The sequence below is a fragment of the Thunnus albacares genome, chromosome 20 (assembly GCF_914725855.1).
Source record: "Thunnus albacares chromosome 20, fThuAlb1.1, whole genome shotgun sequence".
Taxonomy (NCBI): domain Eukaryota; kingdom Metazoa; phylum Chordata; class Actinopteri; order Scombriformes; family Scombridae; genus Thunnus; species Thunnus albacares.
In genome coordinates, this window is record NC_058125.1 from 2381192 (window position 1) to 2407160 (window position 25969).

Here is a 25969-nt window from a genome sequence, read left to right on the forward strand (position 1 = left end):
TGTATTGTGTGTGCTACTGTTTAGCTGAAGTAAAGGTGGTTTTTGACATTTGAGAATCGGCAATCTGCAGTTACAGAGAGCTTCATGAGCCCTTCATAGACTAGCTTGGAGTCCAGCCCATGCTTAGCACTGTGGGTAATGTAGGCTGGAGTCTGGGAATCATGGGAAACGCAGTGAAGAATTGTGTGATTAGCTACAGTGAGACTATCCAGCCAAGAAGAGGGTGCACAGTCATGAATCCATCCATGCCTCTAGTCCCCCTCATCACAAGCACAGCAGCATCTTTATTCCTCTCAGGTCTTTTTTATGCTTTTCCCCAGCAAGCCTGGCTTTGTCTCTCCAACCCAGTTGTTTTCCATCTTTCCCAGCCTGCCTCTCTGTCAGAGCTCCAGTGAGCATGCAGTGCCTACGTCACTCCTTTCAGCAGATGGAGAGGAGGAGGAAGGGGAGGGGGAGGGTAAGATGAGGAGAGAAAGGGAGGAGGAGGAGGGAGCTGTATGTCTCTCCTGCATCAGCGTCAACATCACAGCCACGCCAGCCTCCGTCACCGGAAAACAAGGAGGAAGAACAGAAATCGTCGCACAACAGAGATTTGAAATAAAAAAACACCAGCAGCAGCTCCTCCTCCTCCAGCAGACGTGCATCCACAGATTAGGCCAAGACGGTTCTACCTGCCCCAGGAACAGGCATTAATAAGCTCCCCCTGACAGGAGGAGCTCTCCCAGGCATGACCTGAGAGGAGAAGGTAGGCAGCTGTCGGACGCTCTGCATCAACATGGGCAACCAGGAGGCTAAGCAAAAGAAAGCTGCAGCAGCATCAGGTAATGGAAGCTACCCTTCACTGGATGAGGGATGGAGAGAGGGAGGAGGAGACACGACAAAAAAAGGAGGAAAGAAACTCAACAGTAAGCATGGAGGTAAAGGAGCAGGCAGCAGTGGAGGAGGAGGGGGGATGCATGGCACAGGACCAGGCAAGAAGAAAAACAAATCTGAGTCCAAGTCCTCTGTTTTCTCCATCCGGAAGAGAAAGGGCAACCTGAAAGGGAAAGGAGACGTGTGTTCATCAGTAACAGGCTCAAAGGAGGATGTGTTAGCATCTCAACATGATGAACTGGACATCACAAAAACACCTGATCTGTCTGCCGATGAGCTTGGACAGTCGGATACTGAGGCTGCTTTCCCTGAGAAGAAAAAGAAACCGGACCAAGAGAAAAAGGATGGAGATGGAGGGGGAGGAGAGCAGAAGCAGGAGATGCCGCGGAAAACATCAACAGCAGCAACCTCTCCGGAGGATGGAGGGCAGAAGAGAGGGAGCTCGGGGTCAGACACCGATATCTACAGCTTCCACTCAGCAGCCGACCACGAGGATTTGCTAGCAGACATCCAGCTTGCTATAAGGCTCCAGCACCAACAGCAGCATGGGGGGGTTAACTCAATTGTGGAGGCACAAGGAGGGGGAGGAAGGGATCTGAGCTGGGGAGCGGGAGAGGGGAAGAAGCAGAGTAATGGAGTAGTCAAATTAACTCCTCCAGAGGAGCCTGACCTGACCCCAGAATTAGAGCTTGGGTCTGATGCGCTGTCATTCCTAGAAACGGGAACTCTGTCTGGATCTGTCAAGTGCACAGAGCAGCCCCCAGGACTACACCTCCCCTTTCACACAGAGGTGCACGAGAGGAGGGAAGAGGAGGAGGAGGAGCATCCGGAGCTAAACGGGAAGGGGCCAAGGGAGAAGGAGAGAGAAGGCTCTCTTTGTGCTGCCACAGGCACAAAAGACCAGCATGTTTGGGTGCAGCAGCCCCCTCACACAGCCATCACCATGGCTACTGCTGGGGGGGCAGCTGTCAACCCAGTCACCATGACGACCAGTGGTAACAGCTTCCCTGATCTCACATTTGACAGTGCTGGGAAACCCCCAGGGGAGGAGGAGGAAGCAGGAGAGGAAAACCAGCAGGAGGAGGAGAGGGTGCACAGTGTGGTTGATTTCAGTCCTCCACCCGCAGACAGCCACAACAAAAGTCCTGAACCCACAGAGGGGCTGAGCTCAGGGACCATGTTTTTAGAAGGTGAGGGTCAGTTGGGCTCGGGTACCAGTGCTGAGTCCCTTGAAGATTGCCTGAGCGTTGGATCTGAACCCAACCACTCTGCTGCTGCCGGCACTAGTGCCTCCCCCTCCAACCAGCAGTGCAGGAGGAGCAGTGTCTGCTTCACCCCACTGCCTCCCCAGGAGAGCCCTACATTGGCTAAACGTCTCCTCAGGTCCACCCACTCCTCCTCCTCCTCCAGCCCCGTGGTGAAACCCTACCCTCCCATCTTCCCCTCCTACATCAAGACCACCACCAGACAGCTGAGCTCCCCAGGACACTCCCCAGCCCTGTCACCCTCCCACAGCCCTCTGTCCCCGCGCAGAGCCCACCATCACCTCCACAGGTACCTGTGGCATTGCTGCAAGTTAAATATGATCTTTTATGTTATTTAACCATTGACATAACACTATGACAGCACATAAAATACAGTATGCTTTTTAACATAAACTTTGACTTTGATTTTACTATTATCAGGTCATATATATCAAGGTTGCAGATAGATTGGAGTCACTTTGTTAGATTATTAAAGCATAATTCCAGTTTATTACTTGTGGGCATTTATCTTACAATAATAACTTTGTATTAGTTTATATTAACTTGTATTAACTTTGTACTCTCCAAGTTAATTGTTGAGATCTGGCAACATGTTGGCATTGCTAAAACAAAGTCAAACAAGGCAAGAAACATGAGCAGTCAGACAATCAGGCAGACAAGAACAAACCCCCAATTTAATTAAACTTATTTGGAAGCTAAAACAAACTTGAATGGAAAAATTATTACCCAAACTGTCCATTGTAAACATCCATTACACTTTACCGACCCACTTCCTGCTTCAATTTGCCCCACTGTTCTGTAGTTGTATGCAAAAAGCTTTCCTGTGCAATGAGGGATTACTACCAACATTTCAGAGCTCACATTCAGTTTGATTTATAATCTGGCCAAATCGTTGGCTTGTTTACAATCTGTCTGATCATCTGACTGCTTGTCTTTCTTCCCTCATCAGACTTTGTTGTAGCAATGTCACTATGTTCACAGATCTCAGTAACTACTTTGATGTCTACAAAGTAACAATAACTACTAGAAATGATGGTCAAAGCTATGAAAATAAGCTCAATATTGGAATAAACTGGAACTGACACTTTGCTGAACCCCATCTGACTTTAGTTAGTCTTGTTACGCCTGTCAAACATTTCAATTTAGCACTGAAAGTTTGTAGTTACCAACAAATTTACAATCAAGATTTGTGGTATCTTTTAAAACAGTAATTCCTTGATTTCATTTTTGGCTGGCAATCCTACATTTTGTTGACTGAAATGACAACTGTTGCTCAGTTGTAACTTAAAGGACCGGTGTGTAAGATTCAGTGACATCTAGAGGTGAGGTAGCAGACTGCAACCAACTGCATACCCCTAACCCTCCCGCTCCTCTTCCAAGCATGTAGGAAAACCTACAGTAGCCGCGAAAATGTGAAAGGTCCTCTTTAGTGTTAGTGTTTGGTTTGTCTGTTCTGGGCTACTGTAGAAACATGGACCCACTCCCTATGTAGATATAAAGGGCTCATTCAAGGTAACGAAAACACAAAAATTCTTATTTTCATGGGATTACACACTAATCAAAACATACTTATGAATATTATATTCCATTTTTGCCAAGTCTGTTCTGCTAGATGCCACTAAATCCTACACACTACACCTTGAACATTAACTCCCTGAGTTGTTTGAAAACCTTGTCTCCAGATGACTTACATGACAATAATAACTCTGCCAAGGGATCTTCAATCCACAATTAATCAATACATTCATGATGTGCTGTGTAACAATGCAAAAAAGGACCACAACACAGGTAAAAAGTCAGCATGTTCACCATGGAAATAAAAGAACATCAATGTTCTTATATTGTTCTTATATAGAGTTAGTTATCTCTAATATTTTACACTATTATTAGAAGCCCAGTCCTGAACAGGGTTTTTTAACCCAACAAAATATTCTAGATAAACCAACATACTGTTGAATCAATTCCTTACACTTTAGTATTTTTGTTTTTGGAAATTAAATACATAACCCCCCAAGGTCTATAGCTACCAAGTATCTCTGTGACTATATCCCCATGCACAACACTTCAAAATGTGAAGAAATCCAAACCTTGACAGGCCTTTTTTTGGGAATGGATGGTTTGAATGGATCTATGTTTTGAGGGCACTGTATAGTACATATACAGTCAGAATTGGGACACTAAAATAAAAATGCAAAGGTGAATGTGCAGCCTTAGAATGTTTGACCTTAGCCAAGGTAGATTCAAATAATATCTAAAAACTATATCAAGAATGTTTAAACATCAGTACCATAGTTTAAATGACCTTTAAAGAACCATTCCAGTGTTTTTACATGATTTAGCCCATTAAGTAAAAATCACACACAGCTACACTGCTAGCTTTTTTTTCCAAAGCATGGAATAGTGTTCCTGGTTTCTATTTTACTGCCCATTTCCTTGACATCCCAAACAGCCATGTGTTTCAATTTAATTCCATATAGTATTAAAGTCAACTTGCAGACTTTTCAAATCAATCAGTCAAATCAATGTCAGTTGCATTAATAAGCAATAATGACATACATTCAATAAAGATTGAAGCTGGTTTTGACTAAAAGGCAGGAAAACACAATATCTAATATATTTCAGAATGCTTTGGACAACAGTCTGCATTAAAGATGAACATATCATTTGAAACGTCAAGATTGGTTAAATTGTACATGTGAAGGCACATTCAAAATTAACCACAACTGTAAATGTTGACAGGACGACAGCTGAGGGTCACCAGGTCCGTAGACAGCGCTCCCGAAGCCTTGCTGGACCTCTGAGTCGCTCAGCTGACTGGACGGAGGAGCTTGAGAGGAGGTTGAGGAGCAGGGAGGAGGATGGAGGCTCTGTAGGTTCAGGGGAATATCTGATGAGCTACAGAGGTGGAGGCAGCCAACCCACCTGTGCTACCAGAAGATCCTCCTGTGGACAGGTTTCTACCTGTGGCTTTCAAGATGTCTTCATGGGTGAGTGCTTGTTCATTTCTGTAGTGATTAAAAAAAAACATAATATTGTACACATTAAAACATGGGTCTGATTTCTGCGCCTGTAAGGAGAGCAGCTAAAGTTCAGCCTACAGAGGACAACACTGATCATCCAAAGTAATAGTAGTCTCTTGCAGATGCATTTATCATGAATGCAGAAAACCCAAGTTGCTACAGCTCAGTAGTTTTACATCACAGTTTAATAGATCACCAACAGGTCAGTTAAAACCTTTCTACTCACATTAAAAGCATTCTGTTTATTTTATAAAATAGGTGTTGAGCTTTGGCACACTGTACACAGCATCTGTGTTAGCTTAGCAGTTTGCCATCAATAAATGCTTCAAAGTATTTATAGCCGGAGACAAGTTCAACCTTTTTTCATTGATCTGTGTCCATTCTTGTACTATTTTACTCTTCTGTTATTCAGTTTAATTCAATTTTTATTTATACAGCGTCAAATCACAACAGAAGTTATCCCAGGACACTTTTCACATAGAGCAGGTCTAGACCATACATCCCACAGTTATATTCTGTGTATTCTGGCAAACAGTGCAGGTGATTCCAGGCTTTTATTTGATTTCCATAGATGGGTTTTTGTAACTATGAAACACAAAACTCTACCCTCCTTCAATCTTTTTCACATTAATTTTCACACTTAAAAAGTGTTTTGGTGTGTGTAGCTGCCATGTTACATGGATTTAACAAAGACATCGTCTCTGCAAACCTTCTGCTCTCAGAGTAAATGAAAGAGTATAAAAACAGAAACTGCACAGCAATGGTCTCCCACAAGTGCTTACCTGCATGTAACTCCTAATCTACAGTGCAAATTGAAACTCAATACCGCCTGATGAGAATAACACAGAAATACCAAATTAAGTTGAATCTACTCCACTACATTTCAGAGAAATATATTGTACTTTTGTAAATTACACACACTACCAGCTATTATTTATTACTTTTTAAGTTAAGATTTAACATATTTTTCCATTTGTTTTCTGAGTGTTTATTTGGAGCTCAGAGAAACCACACAGACAGTGTTGATCTTTAGTTTTACTCACAGAAAGTGAACACGTGTCCTGCAGTCTGTGGACACATCCTCATGTACACATCACACCATACCAAAGTTTCCTTCATTGTTTTCACTTATAATATTATTATGTTTACCATCACATACAGATTCATAAAAGTGACAGTGTTTCTGATAACAACAATGATTTTCATGAATTGTTCTGAGGTCATACACACTTTGCAGTCTGCATTCATGTATCCAGAGAGAGTGTGTGTTTGTAATAATGTAACACAGAAAGACCGGTCTACCATCTACTACACAAGTTGTTTTGTTTCTACTTAACGATACTTTATGGTTTGAAATACAGTTGTTTCAGGATTCAGTGTGAACAGTCATCCGAGGCTGTTTGTGTGCTTTGTGGAAAAGCTTGCATGTGTTGGTTGATCATGTTGATGGCGGATATTGTGAGAGCTGTTTAGATCCACAGCTGAGCTGAGCTCATCCCTCCAACATGGAGCCACATTTCATATCATTTGATCACTGATGACTGGTTCATGTTTTACCTCATTAAATACAAAACACATATTTACCAAGGAATACCATGATTTTAATCAGATTATTCTTACTGCTTTAGTCCATTTACATCATATAGTTTATGATGTTAATGGACTACAGCAGTAACAATAATCTGCTTAAAATCATAGGCCCCTAAAACTGCGTTTTGATTGGTTATGTTGACATTTAAAGAGCTCATAGGGCCAGTTGGAGGAGAAAGACATTCATACATCATAGCACACAGCATATGTCATCATTTTGGAAGTATTTTTTTCTGCAACACTACTTGTTTCAATCCGACCATTTCTGAGTGATATGATCTCAGAGTTTTGAAGTGCTGCTTTGTTAGCCTTCAGCCAACAATTCCAACACATCACCAAGCAACTTGTGGGTTCTCACTACACCTGCAAACTCAGTCTTTCGCTGTGAGCCTCTCCAGCTGCCCTCAGCCTCTGTAATGTTGCCAAAGCATTAGGGACCACAGCAGGTCACTGTAAGCATGGGTCATGAAGGAATGCCTTTGTATGGACAACTCATGCCTTATCCCAGCCTCTCAGACATGACACATCCACATCCAAAGTCTTTAACGTATCAGAAATGAGGCTGCCGGGGACACCCATCAGTTTGATTGCTTCAACAAAAGTTTACAATACAACTTAACTTTCCAGGGTCTAGCATTTGATACGGTAGACCATGCACCTAAATAAATGCTGCTTCATTTCTATGTGAAACAAATTTCACCAATCTTATCTGTTTTTGTACTTTTCTAAATGCAAAACTATCTGTCATGTCACAATAAATCAAATAATCATTATTGGAAAATAAAGCAAGAATAGAGTTTCTTATTACTTTGATTCAGGGCATTAAAACAGAACAAGGACAAACCGTAAAATCTTGATCTTAAAATGAAATTCAAATAAAAATGTTATAAGGGCATCTGAGATTGTTTCTCCCTTTCATTATTCCTTCTCTATTGAAGACAGTTTTCTCAGCTGTCAGTAGTAGCAAATCTGTCTGGTTTCTGGACATCCAGGTCGAACTCTCCTGGAGAAGCTGTTCCTGCAACAGCAGCAGCAGGAAGAGCCGGAGGAGGCTGAGAGGCTCTGCTCCAGGATCTTAGCCATGGGTCTCCTGCTGCCTTTCACCGACTGCTTCAGAGAGCAGCTTGGAGGCAGCACTACCCACATCCCCTCCAACACATCAGCCAAGTTTGAAGTATGTAGTCTCCGTGTACCTCTGTGTACATTCACACATAGTCAGCATACAGTTATTGTGAATATGTGTTGTACTAAGATCTGCAAATGTGTTTTTGCAGAGCCTTCCCACCACAGGCTCATCCATCAATCAGTTTCCATCTTTTCCTTGGCTATTTGCTGCTGTGGTCTTGCAAGACCACAAGCACACACAGTATATGGATTCTCTCCCCCATCCATGCATTACTAAGCCAACATGGTAGCACAAAAGCAACTGGGTGTAACTGACTGGAAGCTGATGTCAGAGTGTGAAATGTAAAACATGAGCTACTTTCTAGCACATTTCACACACATTTCTAGCACATCAAAACTGAATACAAAATCAGAAACAGAATACTAAGTTGCAGAGTGCAAATTTGTGTTTGCACTCTGCAACAACGGTATTAAATTTGGTTTCATAATTGGCATAATACATCGAAGTTAAAAAAAAGTCAAGCAAATAACAAATTTTGATAAAATTAGTTATTGTGTTTTCGATTATAATGGTAGTATAACAAAATAACACGCTATGTAAACCTTTTAATGTAACCCTGCTTACAGTTAGTTTTAGTCTCCTTTATAGATATGTGATACTTCCTGATAGATAATGTTTAATACAAATTTTAATACAAAGGGCACTGAGCTTTACTATCTTATTTTTGACTGATGTTTAATTCTAGGGTCTTTTTAGGACAATAGTCACTGAAAATAAACTAAATGAATTTAATTATTTTTTGAAACCTGAAAAACATAGTTGGCACAACCTTTTTCAGCCTTAGTGGTGTCTGCAGGAATTCTTTTCAGGCAGCATAAAGCCCCAACAACCTTCACCAGTAAGATTGGGCAGTCTGACAGGTGAAACTCAAGACATGCACAAAAACCTTGTTACTGCTTGTTAAGCTTATTGCTGTGTGCACACTGTAATAACTGAAAGCAACTCAGATGAGTGTATCAACATTTCCATCAACTCACATCTTCTTTCACCTGGAAGGTTGTGGCTGGACAGTAAAATGACAGTGTTCAGAGAGACATCAGTAAGAAAATCAACTTAAAACAATAAAAGTGAGAGGAACAAAAATACGATTACAATTACCTTGATCTGGAGACATACAGTATTCATAAGTCTCATGCACATGAACATACTGTATATCTTACTGTAATGGCTACAGGGTTGATTAAATCGAGTGTTAGTGCAACCAGTGTAAAAAACAAACCTTTTTGACAGAGTTTTTTTCCCCAGCATGACCAGCTGTATACTTGGGCAGCTGTTAACCAACCGCCCCACTCCCTGGATCCTCTCGATGGGAAGCTACCGGGGCAGCTCAAGGACTCCTGGCCTCCATCCAGGCCAGGCGGAGACAACAGGACTGGAGTCAGATCCACAGAGGCTGGTAAGAACAGCACTTACACACAGCTTGTACATATTGCATATGGCATGCAGGTTAGCTGACAGGCATGAACTCATATGCTCAACCTGATGATTCAGCATTAACAATATACAAGTGTCCCAGTAAGCCTTGACGGCATGACAATGAGTCAGCATGCACAATACCAGGACCCTGAAACTGAAGCAGCTAAATGGAATTCAGCCATCATTCATTTGATTATTTACATGCTTTTACTACTGCAATATGTCAAAATGTCTTCTGTGAAAAAGGCTGATAAATAGGTTTTACAATCCATACGCTTTTCTGGAACACAAACTCCTCAACCCTTTTTCCTTTTCTCTTTTCTATCTGTGTCCACAGATAGCCTTAGTCTCTGACTTAACTTGTGCTGTGCTCAGTTTTTCTGTCTTACAGTAGTCAGCATTCAGACTGTATTTGGTGTGACAGCAGTGGATGAGTGGTATTATATGCACCTTGTGTTGCCTCTTATATAATTCAAATTTAAGTGCAGATAATAGTTTTTTATAGATGGTAGTAATTCAGAGACATTTGCTACAACAGACTGTATATTAGTGTATATGTGTATAGTACCAAACATGGCCACTTCAATGTGATGATAAGACTCAAGGAAATAAATTGCGTCTAGCTGTTGTTTGCCAAGAAATACTTCCAGCATGTAACTCCTTCGAAAACCACAAGTTGTTGTGATACAAGTTGTTAATTAGTGAGCTTTAGAGGTGTTGGTAGGTGTATTTTTAAACTTTGAGAGTCAGTCTAGTTGTTTCCCTCTGCTGCCAGTCTATATCCTGAGCTAATCACATCATGATCCTAGCCCTGTACTTAAAGTGGAACTCCACCAATTTTACACATCAAAGTGTGCTTTGGGGAGTTCTACTGCATATGTGAAAAAAGTAGTATAAAGCCTTTTGTGTCTCCAGAGGAAGATGTGTTAAATTTCATTAACTGCCTAAAGTGATGTCACTTTTAAGTGTGAAATAAAAAATATGATATCTCTGGTTCTGCTGCATCGATTTTAATCCCTTTTTAAGATTTAAAGTTATCCATTGTGAGTCCGACAATGTTATAGTTATGCAATGCTAAATCAGTGGAGTATTTTTTAAACACACAGACATGAGATTGATATTAATTTCTTCATCTCACTCTTGGAAAAACAAAATATATATTTCCTAAACTTTTGAACTATTTCCTTAGAAATGATGCTGTATGACAATCATTGATACAGACTGGCAGTTCCACTGTTGTTCAGGATGTGTCCATCCTCAGATGATCTTATTATGAAAGATGGACTCATCAATACTTTTATCTTCAATACATATACATATTGCACTTGATGAGTCATAAATCATTCTATCATTTAAGAACAGTTACACTGTTGATAGCTATAAATGTCAAACTCGGTGTTAAATACTCTTCGATGACTGATCTCCATTCAGTTTTATGAAAGCATTTATTTGTCTTTCTTTCTCCTGTCTGTCTCCTGAATGTGACATCTCCATTGTAATGCTTTGGTGGTTTCAGAGGACAATCAAGGTGAGTAATCATTTCTGTACATTGTAGGCTCATGTTTTGTGCTGACTCAAAGCCAGCAAATGTGCAAACACAAGCAGAGTGGCAGTGTTGTTAGGCCCAGTAAAATGCCATGAGGGACAGGTAGGCAGTCACAGACCAGGATGCACACACCAATGAGTATTTTATATGTGTCGGCAGGCTAGTGCACAACGCATAAGAGAATCCTTCAAAATCAAGATCTTAAAATACCATTACCAAACAAACGATTACTCCATAACAGTCTCCATTACTAAACTCTCCCAATAGGCTACATCTCATTACATTGTAAGAGAGACAAAATGAAAGAGAGAGAGAGCAACAGCTTTAGCGGGAGAGGGGAGAGATAGAGAAACTTCACAACAAAAAGGCTTATGCACAATAGTCTGCACAGATCCACATATTCAAAATATGCCACCTATCTTCCCCATGATTCATGCCATCCACATGGTTATCCTGACATCAGCTATTACATATCACTGGTAAGGCCCCAGGTGAAGATTTTCCCCTGTTTGACAATATCATAACTTGAAATTAATCTGCCACTCCATGATAGGGGGAGTGTCCCAGGGACAAACTCTAAAACTTTTTTTATGCATGCTGAGTTTGCCTCTTTTATTTTTTAATCACCTAAGCAAAATAAAATAGCAGGTGAAACATATTATTGTATTATAAAATTATAAAGTGCACATCATTACACAGGAATTCATGGACTTTGCATCTTTGGTCACTGAATTTATATTTAAACTAAATTGTAAATACTAAGTGGTTATATTTCCAGAGATATTCACTGAATATGATTGTTTTTACATAAGTTTGTGTTAAATCTCAGCTCAAATCTTCTCTTTTCTAAAGTCTATAAATATCACAGTAAGAGTGAATGAGTCATCATCACTGAAGTGAAGATTATACTGACAGAAAAAGTATTCATCTAAACTCCACTGCATGCTCCCTGCGTCTCAAATCTTTAACACTATAAATCAACTAAACAGTTCTAATTGATGTATTTTGTGATGTGAACAAATAGAAATTTTCAGCCAGGCTTCAGCCAGTAGAGAATGCTACATGTACATGTACAGTACATGTACTGCAACGTGTTCATTTGACTTACTGTAATAATAATGCTTGTAATTACAGTTCTGTTTGATTTAAAAATAACCTACTTGGTGAACTAACCAGTTTTTTCGCTGACAGGTTATTCCATTAAACAGTCAATCTAATGTTTCCTACAAACATTAAGATGCGGAAAACTATGAAATTGTATTATGGTGTGACATGTGCTGTGATCTTAGGTACAAATTGATTGGCTTAGATCAACACACAGCATGGATGTATCATTGTTACTATATTTTCCAAAATATGTGACTAACTCGTTACAACATACACTACACTACTTACAGGTATAAAAACACAAGGGATGTGTCAGGAGTGCTACATTGAGGCATATTGGTCAGTGCTTGTCAGCTAAACACAATGTGATTCCAACACCAACTGTGTTGTAATTTCAGTTTGATTAAACTATGAGATGTGGACATATATGTAAGTGCATACATACCAGTATGTTCACACTAACCTGCAGGAGTTTTATGAGTCCTCTGAGGTGTGTTTGTGATGTACTGTATTGTGCTAATCTGACCTGATAATGTGTCTGTCTGTCCAGAAGTACATGCGGCCATCACGGGTTTGAGGCAACAACAAATGGAAAGCCAAGATTGTCAGGTCAGTCACTTTGATTTTTTTCTACTTATAGAGCCTGAGACTGCAAATTATTTTGAGCCCAGTTTGTAATTATAATTCTATAATTCTGTAATTCTCTCTCTCTTCTATATAATTGTAAGTAATTTGCTTTCAAAGACAAAAACCCCTGAATGGTGAAAAGGCTGCTTCTTTAAAGACATTTATATATAACAAAGAAGTGCTCATTTTAGCTGTGGAGTGGTTCAGAATGTATCATTTTAAACAAAGTTTACTTCAAATTCATAGTATTGTTCTACTGTGACAACAGATTTATGTTCTCATCAAAAACAGACTACATATCACATGATTTACATGTGTTTCCTATGTATTTTTTTTAATGTACAGAAATATGTAAAGTACAACAATGCTTATAATGTGATACAGGTACAGATCAGTGCTGAATACTAGAAAGACTGAACACTGAACACTAAAAACATTCACAGATCTAAAAGTGTAGGTTCACATCAGAAAGTATAATGCATGTATCAAATACATGACTTATTTACTTCTAGCTTATTACTCAATAGACAGCTCAGCTTAAAAACAAACAAGAATGAAAGAATTGTCACAAGCAAGCAGCCAGACCTCCTGCGCACTCATTCATTTATCACACCATCAACAGGTGACTGAACAACCACTCAATTAAAAACTGGATCAGTTCCAAATGACTCAGACTCTTTTCATGTGAGTCCAGACAGCTCACTGTAACTTCAACAAGCAAACTACCTACAGCACATTATGTGATCTCTTTGCTGCATTCTTGTTAAGGAGAGAAATTCACACAACAGCCAGGAGAGACATTTAACCATCAGAGAAGAAAGAGACAGAGAGAGAGAAGGTGTATCTGACTCACGTTATCTGATGTCTTCTTTCTTTCATGGAGATGAACAGCCCTTGTACAACAAGCTAACTGTTGGCGTAGCTATCTACTGTTCGATAAAAAAAGGGAAACGTAAATCTGGGAAAAGAAAATTTGCCACCTCCTCTTCTCTCCTCTCACCACTTCACACACACTGCCCTTTCTCCTCCTGCCTGCCCTGCAGGTGTTGCTGTTGATGCATTTTAATCAGAATTTCAATAATGAATTTTTTTTCCAAAGAAGAGAGAAAAATATTTTCAAAGTGACACTGAGATTTGGTAATGGTTTATTTCAACCAATTACTTTTTTTGTATGTTGATCTCCCTCTTGCCTCTCAAAAATAGAGGATCAACCTCCTCTGCCTCTATGGACCAGCCTCCTCTCATATATATATATATATATGTATGTATATATGAAGAGGGAGAGAGAGAGAGAGAGAGAGAGAAAGAGAGAGAGAGAGAGAGAGAGAGAGAGAGTATTTTCTGTTTCAGTAAAGTGAGAACAATCCAAATGGACTTCAGGGATAAGAATGGATTTGAATTAAAAAAATATGAACACACTATATCCCACTATATCCTATCTGGTGTAAATGGCTTGAGAGCCCCCAGCTTTCACTTCAGAAATTGTGCTTCCTCTGCTTTATTTAGAAATAGAAGGAGCACTATCAGTGGAGTCTGGTCTTTCCATTATTTGAGAGAATAAACTCCATTGATGTTATGTTCAATTACATGGTGTTAAGCTGTGCAAACAAAATATTTTTATAATAAAATTACTTTTTCTGGTAAAATTATGGCTTTATTGTATAATATTATGACATTTTGTCCTGAGATATTGCAACTTAATTCTCATGATATGACTACTGTGGTTTTTTTTACTTAAAAATTCTGAGTTTATTCTTGAAATCTCAAACAATCATTTGTCTTTAGCCAAATATTTATCCCACATGTTTCTATGGGCTGTGTATTTTCAGCTGCTTTGTCATTTGTTACAAGACAAAGAGAGCTTCTCTGATTTTTGTTATTCTTTATTTGCAGGACGAATGTGTCCTGAAAACAGCAAAACTGAAGGAAAAACACGTCAATGTCATCCAACAACTGGAGCAAACCATTGAAGACCTCAGGACTAAGATCGCTGAGCTGGAGCGACAGCCCCCTCTGCTGGACAGGGACAGCATGAAACCCACCACTACCACCACAACCACAGACAGGGAGTGTGGAGGAGAGGAGGGCCTGCTGAGGGCTGTGTGTGATGCTCACCTGCAGACTGAAGCAGCTTCCGCTCTGCCTGGCTGCCTGGAGGCCAAGTCAGTGCAGACCTCTCCCATGGACGACAGCTTTAAGTTCAAAGTGCCTTGTAGTGAGCCGGGTGGAGTCAACGGCTTCCTGCAGCCTCCATCCACACAGGACGGCTTCCAGTGTTCATGTCAGCAGCAGCCTCCACCACCACCTCCCCTTCCAGGAGGAGCAACACCTCCTCATCCTTTACCAGGACAGACAGTGGCACCTCCTCCTCCGCCACCTCCGCCTCCACCCTTACCAGGAGGGTTAATGCCAGCTCCTCCACCTCCTCTACCACCCAGTTCAACAGTTCCTCCACCTCCACCCCCACCTCCTCCTCTTCCTGGTGGCCTTGCTCCACCCCCACCTCCTCCTCCTCCTCCTCCTCCTCCTCCCCTTCCCGCTGGCCTTGCTCCACCGCCACCTCCTCCTCCTCCTCCTCTCCCTGGTGGCCTTGCTCCTCCTCCTCCTCCTCCTCCTCTCCCTGGTGGTCTTGCTCCTCCTCCTCCTCCTCCTCCATTACCAGGAATGGGAGGCCCACCACCACCTCCACCACCTCCTGGCTGTGGGCCTCCACCTCCTCCTCCTCCACCAGGAGCGATCTGCGTTCCTCCAGCTCTTCCAGGAGCTCTGGGCTCACTGCCTCCTCCTCTGCCATTGGGGCTGTACGCTCTGGGTTTGACCCAGGAGAAGCCACCCAGGAAGGCTGTGGTGGAGCCGCCCAGACCCATGAAGCCTCTCTACTGGACCAGGATCCAGCTGCATGCTAAAAAGTAAAGATGATAACCTGTGTAGTCATGATGACTTCATATTCTGGGGAAAACACCTGTAGATGTAGTGTTTGCACATGTCACTATTTGCATAAGAAGTAGAAGAAGAAGATGTATTTTTATCTGCTTTTGCATAAAACTTTTTGACAACTCACATGCATTTTTAATGCAAGAGGCTGCTACATTTACATTCTCTCTCTTTTGACCACATCCAGTGTAAATTAGGCTTGATGCAGTGCTCTTATTTCAGAGTGACCTTTACATGAGCGTAAGTCAGCAGTAGACTTTTAAAATCAGCCTGCATGTTCATCTGCATTCCAACTGCATAAAGATAAGGTACATTATAAGGCTGCTTGGAAGTCAGGTTGTGTGCTTTGTAAAATGTCAGGCAGTCATGTATGGTGTTGCACTGTAGTGTTGTAATGTTGATCTTTGAGGCAAAGCAAACAATGAACTCTATAGGGTGTGTATATTTTCTTCATAGACTCGTAATACTAACAATACAGAACAACTTCAGAAAGTGCAATTAACAACACATTATTTGTGACAAATGCTGGATTCAGATATAGAAACTTCCCTGGTGTGCAGTAGCTGTAGAGCATGATTGGCTGTCATCCAGCACAGCTCAGTGTGTAAGAGCAGTTCAGCCTTTAGGAAATAACAGTGGCCAGTGTACAGTTCTTGCTTCTCATGATTAAAGAGATGAATAGAGAGAATCCAACCCAACAATGTCACTGTTGTACAGTCAGGACTTTAAAAAAATCTAATTTGAATATCAAACAACAAAATACAAGCTCTGTTTTGGGTTACATCCTACACACAAAGCTAATTTTGTTTGTTGGGCATGTTTAAGCATGTGGTACTCACTCATAATGGATTTTAACAATACATAAACTTGGATGTGTGTCATGTCAGTTTGATCAGAAGCTGTCTTTCTGCTGTGAGGTTTGTCATCAGACTTCCTGATAAATGGATTATATTCACACATATATTGTAAGAAAAATGCAATATGACTAGTAGAGATGATTACGCTTTACTGCTGAAAAACAACATCTGTTATTATTGTTTTGTGTTCTCAGGGATGTTTCTTCTTCGTTGGTGTGGGAGGCAATAGAGGAGCCTGATGTGGACTTTGGGGAATTTGTAGAGTTGTTCTCCAAAACAGCTGTAAAGGAGAAGAAGCAGCCACTTTCTGACACAATCACCAAGTCCAAGGCCAAACAGGTCTGTTTGTTTAAGTGTGTTTTACATAAATGTACAAGTGTAGTGTCACAATTATGAAGTCAACAACAATTTTAAATATATATATATATATATATATTTGTGTGTGTGTGTGTGTGTGTGTGTGTGTGTGTATGTATATATACATACATACATACATACACACACACACACACACACACACACACACACACACACACACACATATATATATATATATATATATATATATATATATATATATATATAGAGAGAGAGAGAGAGAGAGAGAGAGAGGGAGAGATTTGACTTGTTCATTATAAATAAACAAGGATCTATGGATGGCAATGTCTGTCTGTCAGTTGGTCCACCACTTTGTTCCAGACTAAAATATCACAACTGGATGGATTGCCATGAAATTTGGTTCAGATACAGCAGGCCTAATCCATGTTTCCTGCAAGATGAATTATACTTTGATGACATCTTAACTTTTCATCTAGCGCCATCAACAGGTCAAAAAGTCTGTTTGTCCAACAGCAAAATACCTGCAAAACATATGACATTCCCATCAGCCTCAGTTGTACTTTGTGTTTAGTGCTGATTAGCAAATGTTAGCATGCTGACATGCTGAATTAAGATGATTAACATGATTAGCATTATGCCGGCTTAACATCAGCATTAGCATTGTCATCGTGAACATGTGAGCATGTTAGCATGTTGACGTTAGCATTTATCTCAAAGCACCACTGTGTCTACGTATGGCCTCACAGAGCAGGTTGGTCATGTCTTTCTTTGATGCATGCCTGTGGCTTAGGGGACCTTTCTTGCATCTCTTGCTCCTTAGTCTCCTGTTTCCTGTTACCTCTCTACCTCTTTAATGTAGTAAAGTATAAACATGCGGACAAAACTCAAAGACTTGCATCAGTTTTAATCACTAAATTATCTTCTGTGAATAAAAAGTTTGATAATCTAAATTTAAATCTGAGTTTAAATGTGGTTATCCTCCACAACATGACTTCAGTCTTTAGATCATCAATATGAGGTTGAGTACCATGGAATTTGTAAATATGTGGCTTTGTATATGACATATGGTATATGTCATATACCAAGCTTATAGGGAAGTAAAACTACAGTATGCTAAATACATAGTTTAAATAGATATATATATTTTCACCAAATATAAAAGACATATCACACATGCTATACTATGTACTGTCCAGTATGTTCATGTGTAAAGTATATAATCATACATATTAAAGATATGATGAATAATCATATCTTTAATCATATCATCATGTTTGTCCCGTCTTATATGAAATGGTGTGGAGTGTAATGAGTGTTGCAGTAAGACTTTTATCTTTCTCACTGTGCTGGCATTAGGGTTAGGGTTGTATATTATTCATCCTTTACTGCAAACTGCAGTCTAGTTAGATTTTTCACAGTTGCAGCATCATCTTTAGTGTCATACCACTGGAAATGCACAGTGGTACAGCATGTGACACACAGGTATGAATGAGGAACTACTGTGCTTCAGTGGCAGCGCTACACATGTGCTTTTGAATCTGAATCTCAGATCTGTTTTTTTTTTTTTTTAGGTTGTAAAGCTCCTAAACAACAAACGTTCTCAGGCAGTAGGAATCCTCATGTCCTCCCTGCACCTTGATATGAAAGATATCCAGCATGGTAAGTTCATTGCTTTGTTATGAAATTATAATAATGATTCTTCATGAAGAATATGTATGGGAAAAAAATCAGCTGACAATGAAGTTAATTGTGATTGTTTTCCATACATATTCTTCATGAAGTATCATTATAATTTATAGAGCTCAACTGTGTACTACACAGGATGCAGTGCAAAAACCAGACATTTTAATAGGTTGTTTAGTCTCATATTCTGCCCTCAGAGGTTACTTTTGTCAAAGAAGAAACTGATTCTGCTAAGATAAGAAAACCTCACTTAATTTAGTGGTCCAGATACTTATTAGATTCACCTGGTTATGATAAAATCATTTGTCAATAAAAACCTTGTGTGTTTAGTCTCTGCCATTTTGTATTTTGTCCAAAACAGTTGTTATGGTATAATAATCACATCTGGTGTACATAGGCTTGTATTGACTATGTGGTCATTTGATGTTTTTTAGGATGATATATCATTACTATAGCACAAATACAAATTGCATAAACCTAATGTATGTTGATTTTGCAAATTAATATTTGCACAAAGTCCAAACATTACCTGACAGGATTGGTGCTCTGTGCTTGGAGCCAGTTTGTGTTATCATTTTGTTTTGTTTCACATCTAATCATTTCACCAGTTCAGTAAAGAAGGTTAAATATGTGTTTTTCTTTCTTTTTTGTTTGTGGAAGTAAGAATGAAACCGATCCATGACCCAAAGACTGAGGTACAGGCCTAGACTTCAAAGAACCTTGTTCTTTATTCTCCTTCTTCTTTGTTCTTTTATTTCTTTACTATTTCATGTTTTCCTGATTTCTTCCTCTTCATCTGTCACTACAGCTTTTCTACCTCCTTCCCATTTTCTTTGAGCATATCTGGTAACATTATTACTCAACAGTGTGATCAGTGTCAACAAGTTGCGACCAGTGATCTCTCTCTCTCTCTCTCTCTCTCTCTCTCTCTCTCTCTCTCTCTCTCTCTCTCTCTCTCTATCTTTTTCAGCCATTCTCAACTTGGACAACACAGTAGTCGATCTGGAGACCCTGCAGGCTCTGTATGAAAATGTGAGCAACACACACTTACCACAGCCTTTTAATCAGTTTGCATTGCCTGTCTGACTACACAGTGTGTAGGTACGTTAACATTTACGCAGCAACTATGTTGTCTCAGAAAATCATGATTCATTACCTCTGCCAGTACTATTCACTACCAGCACTAGGAACTGACTTGCGTGTAACTTTTGGGGGGAAACATGTCTTACTCGTACACTAAGTAAAAAAGTTCATATGGTAAGAATACCTACAAATTATTGTTACTCTAACAGATGTTGATGTGACATGACTTTGCCATCAAAGAATTCAAGCATTTATCTCATATCCTGGTACTTCATTCACTGAATACCCTCCTAATGTTTCCTTCAGCATTCAACACACCACTTTTGTTCAGCGGTTGTTCATCTTCAACAGATACTGTGTGTGTTCAAGCCACATATTTGCTGTGGTGATGTCAAGAATTGTCACTTCACAGTTCCTCTTTTGTTATAAAGTCCATGTCTGTGGTGGTGAGCACTTTTTTGTAAAGGAAGTCTGGGTATTTGAGTTCATGTTTTACAGCTGTGAGTTGTGGTTTCTTTTGGATGGTGCTAGCTAGTTTCTATTATCCATGGTGGCTAGTAGAGTAATTTAGTTATGCATCAATACAGTACATCAGTTACTTGTTTATAGTGCACAGTATATACACTGTAGTGTATAGACTGAATGTGGACACAGCTGGAGTCATCTCTTGTGTCCCTTCCACAGAGGGCACAGCAGGAGGAGCTGGACAAGATTGAAAAGCACATCAAGTCATCTAAAGACAAGGAGAATGCTAAACCTCTGGACAAACCTGAGCAGTGAGTGGGTTTTATTCCTCACATTTCAACACTAATATGTCATTCTGTTAAGAGTGTCAAACTGGACACACAGTAGAGAATAAGAGTCGGTTCAGAGATGGTATGCACAGCAGCCAGTGTTTCTCTTGTGTTGCAGGTTTCTCCACCAGCTCTCCCTCATCCCCAACTTCTCTGGCAGAGTCTTCTGCATCCTCTTTCAGTCCAGCTTTTCTGAGTGCATGTCATCCATAATTAGGAAACTGGACATACTGCAGAGGGTGTGCAAGGTGAGTCAAACTCTCCATCTCCTCCTGGAACACATAGGTCATTTGTACCTGCACTCTACGGAAACACTTAGTATTGCCGGATGGAACAAATTTTTTGGGACACATTTATGTCTTTTCTTCTATTGCATATTCCCCTTATGTCATTCTCCCATGCTCACTCTTGCTCTGTTTCACACTCACATCCAAAATCATAAATTTGCCTCAGACCTTTACTATCCGAACAATGTGCAACACACTGCCTGTCCCTACATTTGTTCAAATAAAAACTTTGATGTCTTGTGCAGGCACTGCAGGGAAGTGAGACAGTGAGGCAGGTTCTAGGTCTGGTCCTGGCTTTTGGTAACTTCATGAATGGCGGCAATCGGACCAGAGGCCAAGCTGATGGCTTCACCCTAGACATCCTGCCCAAACTCAAAGATGTCAAGAGCAGTGTGAGTAAAGAGAGAGGGATTCTGAAATAAACTGAATTACTGTATATTGGAATCTTGTTCTTCCACCGTGGATGTCAGGGTTGACTGACTTGCCTGGTTTTATGGGCTGATTGTATCTGTGCACTTTGAATATGATATGTTGATGTAACAGTACACAGTTGGGTAGGGAAACATAAAGGCTGTATCTATGTAGCTTATTGGGAGCTTGTCAGAATGTTGTATTCCCGTATGTATGGCCAATGTTTGCCATTTCAAGGCAAAAAGTGGGAGTTATGAAATAACCTTACTCAAATATATATTTTATATATAATATAATACAGTGACTTAAAGGTGTAAATAAAATGAGATTATTATTTTTAGCCCACCAGCTCCATCAGCTCTTCTCTGAATAGTGTAACCTCTCAACATTTGTCAAGTCAACAAATAAAGGTTGAGAGTCATATTTGACAGATTTCAGATTTTTATTTCTTACAGTCACAAAGCACTGGCACAAATCACTGCTTTTTGCTCCTCGATTAATTTGTAAAAAGTCCTCTATGTTTGAACATCGTTGTAGAGGAAAAATAAAGAATTCTGTAAAGTGGGTGCATCCTGTCTATCATCCTTCATGTTAAATCTCCAGTGTAAAAGTAATGATACATGTACAGTGACTGACATCTCTGTGCAGCAGTGAACTTTCTGGAATAACAGAAGCAGAGTCAGTGCTTGAGTGATAAATGACAACAGTACTTACCCACAAATTACCCATGACCAGTGAATGGTCATGGTTGTACTGGTTTCATATTAGTTTTACAATTGATTATTGTATTTCATTTTTTGTATATTTGTATGTCATTGAGGCAAAAGCAGCCAAATGCACACTTGCAGCCTTTTTAATTTTTTCATTTATTTACAATGTATTTATTATGATAAAGACTTGCAGCCTTTATCCAGTGATTTATAGGTTTCTTCAATAGTTTTCTTCAGGGTTTTACAGTAAGTGCAGTTTCAGCAATATTCTGTATAGGGTAATACAGAAGACAGATATATTTTTAATATAATGATCATGCAGCTATTACAGTGAAACACCAGAAATATCTGCAGGAAGTCTAAACATCATGTTCATGACACTGACTTCTCCACTCCTGCCAAACTTTCAATCTTTTTTTTTTCCTCCACATGCAGGACAGCATGAGAAGTCTTCTGTCATACATTGTTGCGTACTACCTCAGACACTTCGATGAGGTAAGCTGTTATACTTCCTCCAAACTGTGTCTTTTTCATCTATTTTGTTTTTCATTTACTGAGTTGTCTGTGTCCCTCCTTGTATACTCATTGTTCCTCACATATGTACTATAGCTCATATTCAAAGTGTGTATCTTTCTACATCCCATCTACAAACACTCTCTCTGTTTAATGTACACATAAACCAGATTTCTGTCTGTATGCAAAGTGTTTATATTTGCACTGCATTTCCACATCACTATGTTGTTGCGTCACACTGCTGTAATGCTTGTAGGCTTCATATTTATGAGATTGGTGACCAGTGAACTGAAAAATGAGTTGTTTGGTGATCTTAATAAAGTCTGAAATGGGCTTATTCAGTCTTTGACAGGAAATGTTTAAAAATCACTGTTGGGATTTAATTGTTGAAGAGTGTGTTTGGTCTGTGAATATGATGGAGAACAGTGTTACAGGTGAAATGGAATACCTGAAGATAACATTTGCATCTGTTACACTTAAAAATGAGAATATTCAGAACTGAAAAGATTGTATAACCGTGTTTCATATTTAGGGCATTAATGATTAGTTTTCCTACATGTTTATGTATATTTTATCATATTTGTCTCACTCCATCTTTCTATCTACAGGATGCTGGCAGGGAGACATGTGTGTATCCTATCCCTGAGCCTCATGACTTGTTCCAGGCTTCACAGATGAAGTTTGAAGACTTCCAGAAAGACCTGAATCGACTCAGGAAGGACCTTAGAGGTAACACACACACATACAAATACACTTAGACACAAATACAGTTTAGATCATAATTAACATCAGTCTTAATGCTTCACATGGCTGGTTGACTGGTTGGCTTACTGTGTAAGTAGTTATTGCTGTAGTGTTTTGGCATTGCATTCCAGACATCACGTTGCAAAACTAACACAGATATTTTAGCGTGAAGCTCTTGTAACGTTTCAAACTGTTCTAAAAGTTGCATCTCACACAGTGTAAGTCTGAGTAACTCCAAACCTGGTTGACCGTCCAGTCAAGTCCTTAAAAATTTTGAGTGGGATCAACCAAGTCCACCTTAATCGCTTCCAGCTATCATGAATATTGTGAAAACATTTTTTTTCCAAAAAGCATTTTTTGTTTGGATCAGATTCACACAACATCAAGGTATCTAACCACACTTAGCAACGATACAATTCAACAAATTCACCTTGGACTTTCACCTCTATAGTCATAGCCTGTTAACATTTTACACAGTTTTATAAAACATGATGTAGGTATTAACTATAAGTCACTAAATAAAAGGCATGTTGATACTGTTATATTGTCTTAGAATAGTCTTCAGTTTGTGCCATAAGTGATTATTCATTTTGACGGGTAACTTATCACATCTGCCTACTACTATATTTTATTTTGTATGAAATGTGCGCTGAACACATATAGTAGACCTATAGACTTGATTACAAATTTTTTCTCCAATATTTTGTCAGCGTGTACGTCAGAAGTGGAGAGGGTGTGCAAGATTTCAGATGAAGATAACCTGCAGCCTTTCAAAGACAAGATGGAGGAGTTTCTCTCACAAGGTAACTCACAAAAAACATGCAACTACTGTATGTTTATATAGTCATAAAGGTCTGGACTCCTACTGACCTTTGACTTGAAGCTGCTTTGTGACAGTTTCTTCAATCTATTGCTTCCTCTCACTGCTCTGACTATGTTAGGTTTATATTCATATTAATTTGCAATGCAAACAGTGATTTACAAAGATAGACCTGCAGGGATTTAATCTGTTTATAGAAGAAGTTGTGGTCTGCCTCAGAGCCAAGCAGCGTTTATGTGTCACAGCATAACTAGAAGATGTTGTAGTTACAGTGAGAGAGCAGAGTTACAATGTGTTTTTCTCTGGTTTCCTTCACTTTCATGTACAATGCATAGATGCACTGTCTGTGGAATTGTTATACTGTACTTTCAAACTTAAAATCAGTTAGTTACTATTTGCAGTATACTGTATTTATGTACATGTTTACTATTTCTTTTGACCTTTTGTATAATTCTTCCTTTCCTAGCTAAAAGTGAACTGGAGACACTGGAAGCTCAACTCAGCAGCACTCACAAACTGTAAGAGCAAGCGTCTTTACCTTCCTTATATTCTATATTATGGTTTGCTTTGTGTATTTATTTTATGTATTTTATTTTATTTACACTGCCAAACTGAGAACTGAGAACACATTCTCTGTGCATATGAACACTAAAGAAACTACCATTTTCAAATCAGTGCCCTGTAGTGCACAGTCAGTTTACTCTGGATCTCTTTGGGTTACCTGCTTCACTTAGCCTAACACTGGTGATCCTAAATAACCAAAATCACAAAGTTGGTCATCAACTGGCAGTTTAGTCTGGGTTTACTGATCCAGCTACGAATGTGTTCATGTTACCCAGGATCATATTATCTGTCTACACATGGAGAAAAAGCAAAGTCAATAATAATAATAAGTTAACTTGATATTTTTTCCTGTCAGGTTCCTGGAGCTCACAGTGTTCTTCTCAGTGAAGGCCAAGGCAGGAGAGAAGGAGGTTTCACCCAACACACTTTTCTCCATCTGGCATGAGTTTTCCTCTGACTTCAAGGACCAGTGGAAGAAAGAGAACAAAGCCATTCTCAAGGAGAGGTACATTAACAACTCTCCTTGTTGCACCTCTAGAATCCAGTGTTGTTACATTTCCTGTTCTTTCTTTCTTAAAAGGAAACTATACATTGATATTTTATACATGACATATTAAAACTTTCTACTTTCAGCTCAAGTAAAAGTGACTTGATCGCAAAATTAAGACCAGCCAAAGGGATGACAACCATGACATTAATCTTGGCTGCTAAATTAGTGAAAGTGAAAGCTCTAATGCTGTATTCACAATAAATGCATTAACATTGTGTGTTGTGCAGGTTAAAAGCAGCAGAAGAGTGTTTCCGACAGGCCAAGGAGAAAGCTTCCTACAGCGTCAAACCCAAACACGCCTCTGGCATCGTAAGTCGACCTTTCACCCACATTTTGTCATTTCAGCAATCTGAAGGTGAAAAGGTCAGTCTGTTTATCTAAATCAGTTGGAAGTCATCAATAAGAGCTATGCTTGGGTTGTTAGGTTGTGCCTTTAGAAATGTTTTATAAAAGGAGACTTAGCAGTAAACATATTTCCACTGCTTCCTAACATGTTAAGTACAACTGAAAATGCTGCTTTGAGAAATAATTGTGAAAACAAGAACTAATCAGCCTACAGAGGAGGCATTTACTTTATTTTGCAGACTTGTCTAACTTATTTATTGAGAATAAATCAAATTAATTGTTTTACTGCACTATATTTCTCTGACAAATGTAGTTACTTTACACATATTTTATGTGAAGAGTAGATTATCACTTCATTTTAAAAAAATGATGCATTGTTATAGATTAAGCTTCCCAAACAGTTACTCAAGCAGCTACAACATTACAATTCTGCTTACACATGAATGCATCAGTAATAATGATCCAATATTATAATATGTAATAATTAGAGGTCCTACAGTTCCATTTGAAATTACACGTGCATCAAGCACTGGGGACAACTAACATACCTTCACCACCTACTCAGGTTAATAACATTGAAACCATTTTATATGCATAATGATTACTTTTACCTTTTGTACTTTAGTACATTCAGCTAATTATATACAGTACCCATACTTTGATTTAAATAACATTTTGAATGTGGAACTTTAAGTTGTAATGGTG

General features: G+C 39.4%; 1 protein-coding gene across 1 annotated transcript in view; it reads left to right on the forward strand.

The window, feature by feature from the left end:
* The first annotated feature begins 454 nt into the window (after positions 1–454).
* Positions 455–25969, forward strand: part of fmn2b (formin 2b) — a 29073-nt gene continuing 3558 nt past the window's right edge. The window contains exons 1-19 of the mRNA XM_044338445.1: positions 455–2427; positions 4878–5125; positions 7741–7922; positions 9180–9330; positions 10867–10878; positions 12554–12612; positions 14524–15539; positions 16616–16760; positions 18332–18419; positions 19414–19475; positions 20211–20302; positions 20439–20568; positions 20853–20999; positions 22164–22223; positions 22850–22970; positions 23696–23788; positions 24272–24323; positions 24725–24874; positions 25147–25228. Coding sequence (XP_044194380.1) covers positions 776–2427; positions 4878–5125; positions 7741–7922; positions 9180–9330; positions 10867–10878; positions 12554–12612; positions 14524–15539; positions 16616–16760; positions 18332–18419; positions 19414–19475; positions 20211–20302; positions 20439–20568; positions 20853–20999; positions 22164–22223; positions 22850–22970; positions 23696–23788; positions 24272–24323; positions 24725–24874; positions 25147–25228 — 4542 coding nt within the window. The 5' untranslated portion in view covers positions 455–775. The remainder of the gene's footprint in view (positions 2428–4877; positions 5126–7740; positions 7923–9179; positions 9331–10866; positions 10879–12553; positions 12613–14523; positions 15540–16615; positions 16761–18331; positions 18420–19413; positions 19476–20210; positions 20303–20438; positions 20569–20852; positions 21000–22163; positions 22224–22849; positions 22971–23695; positions 23789–24271; positions 24324–24724; positions 24875–25146; positions 25229–25969) is intronic.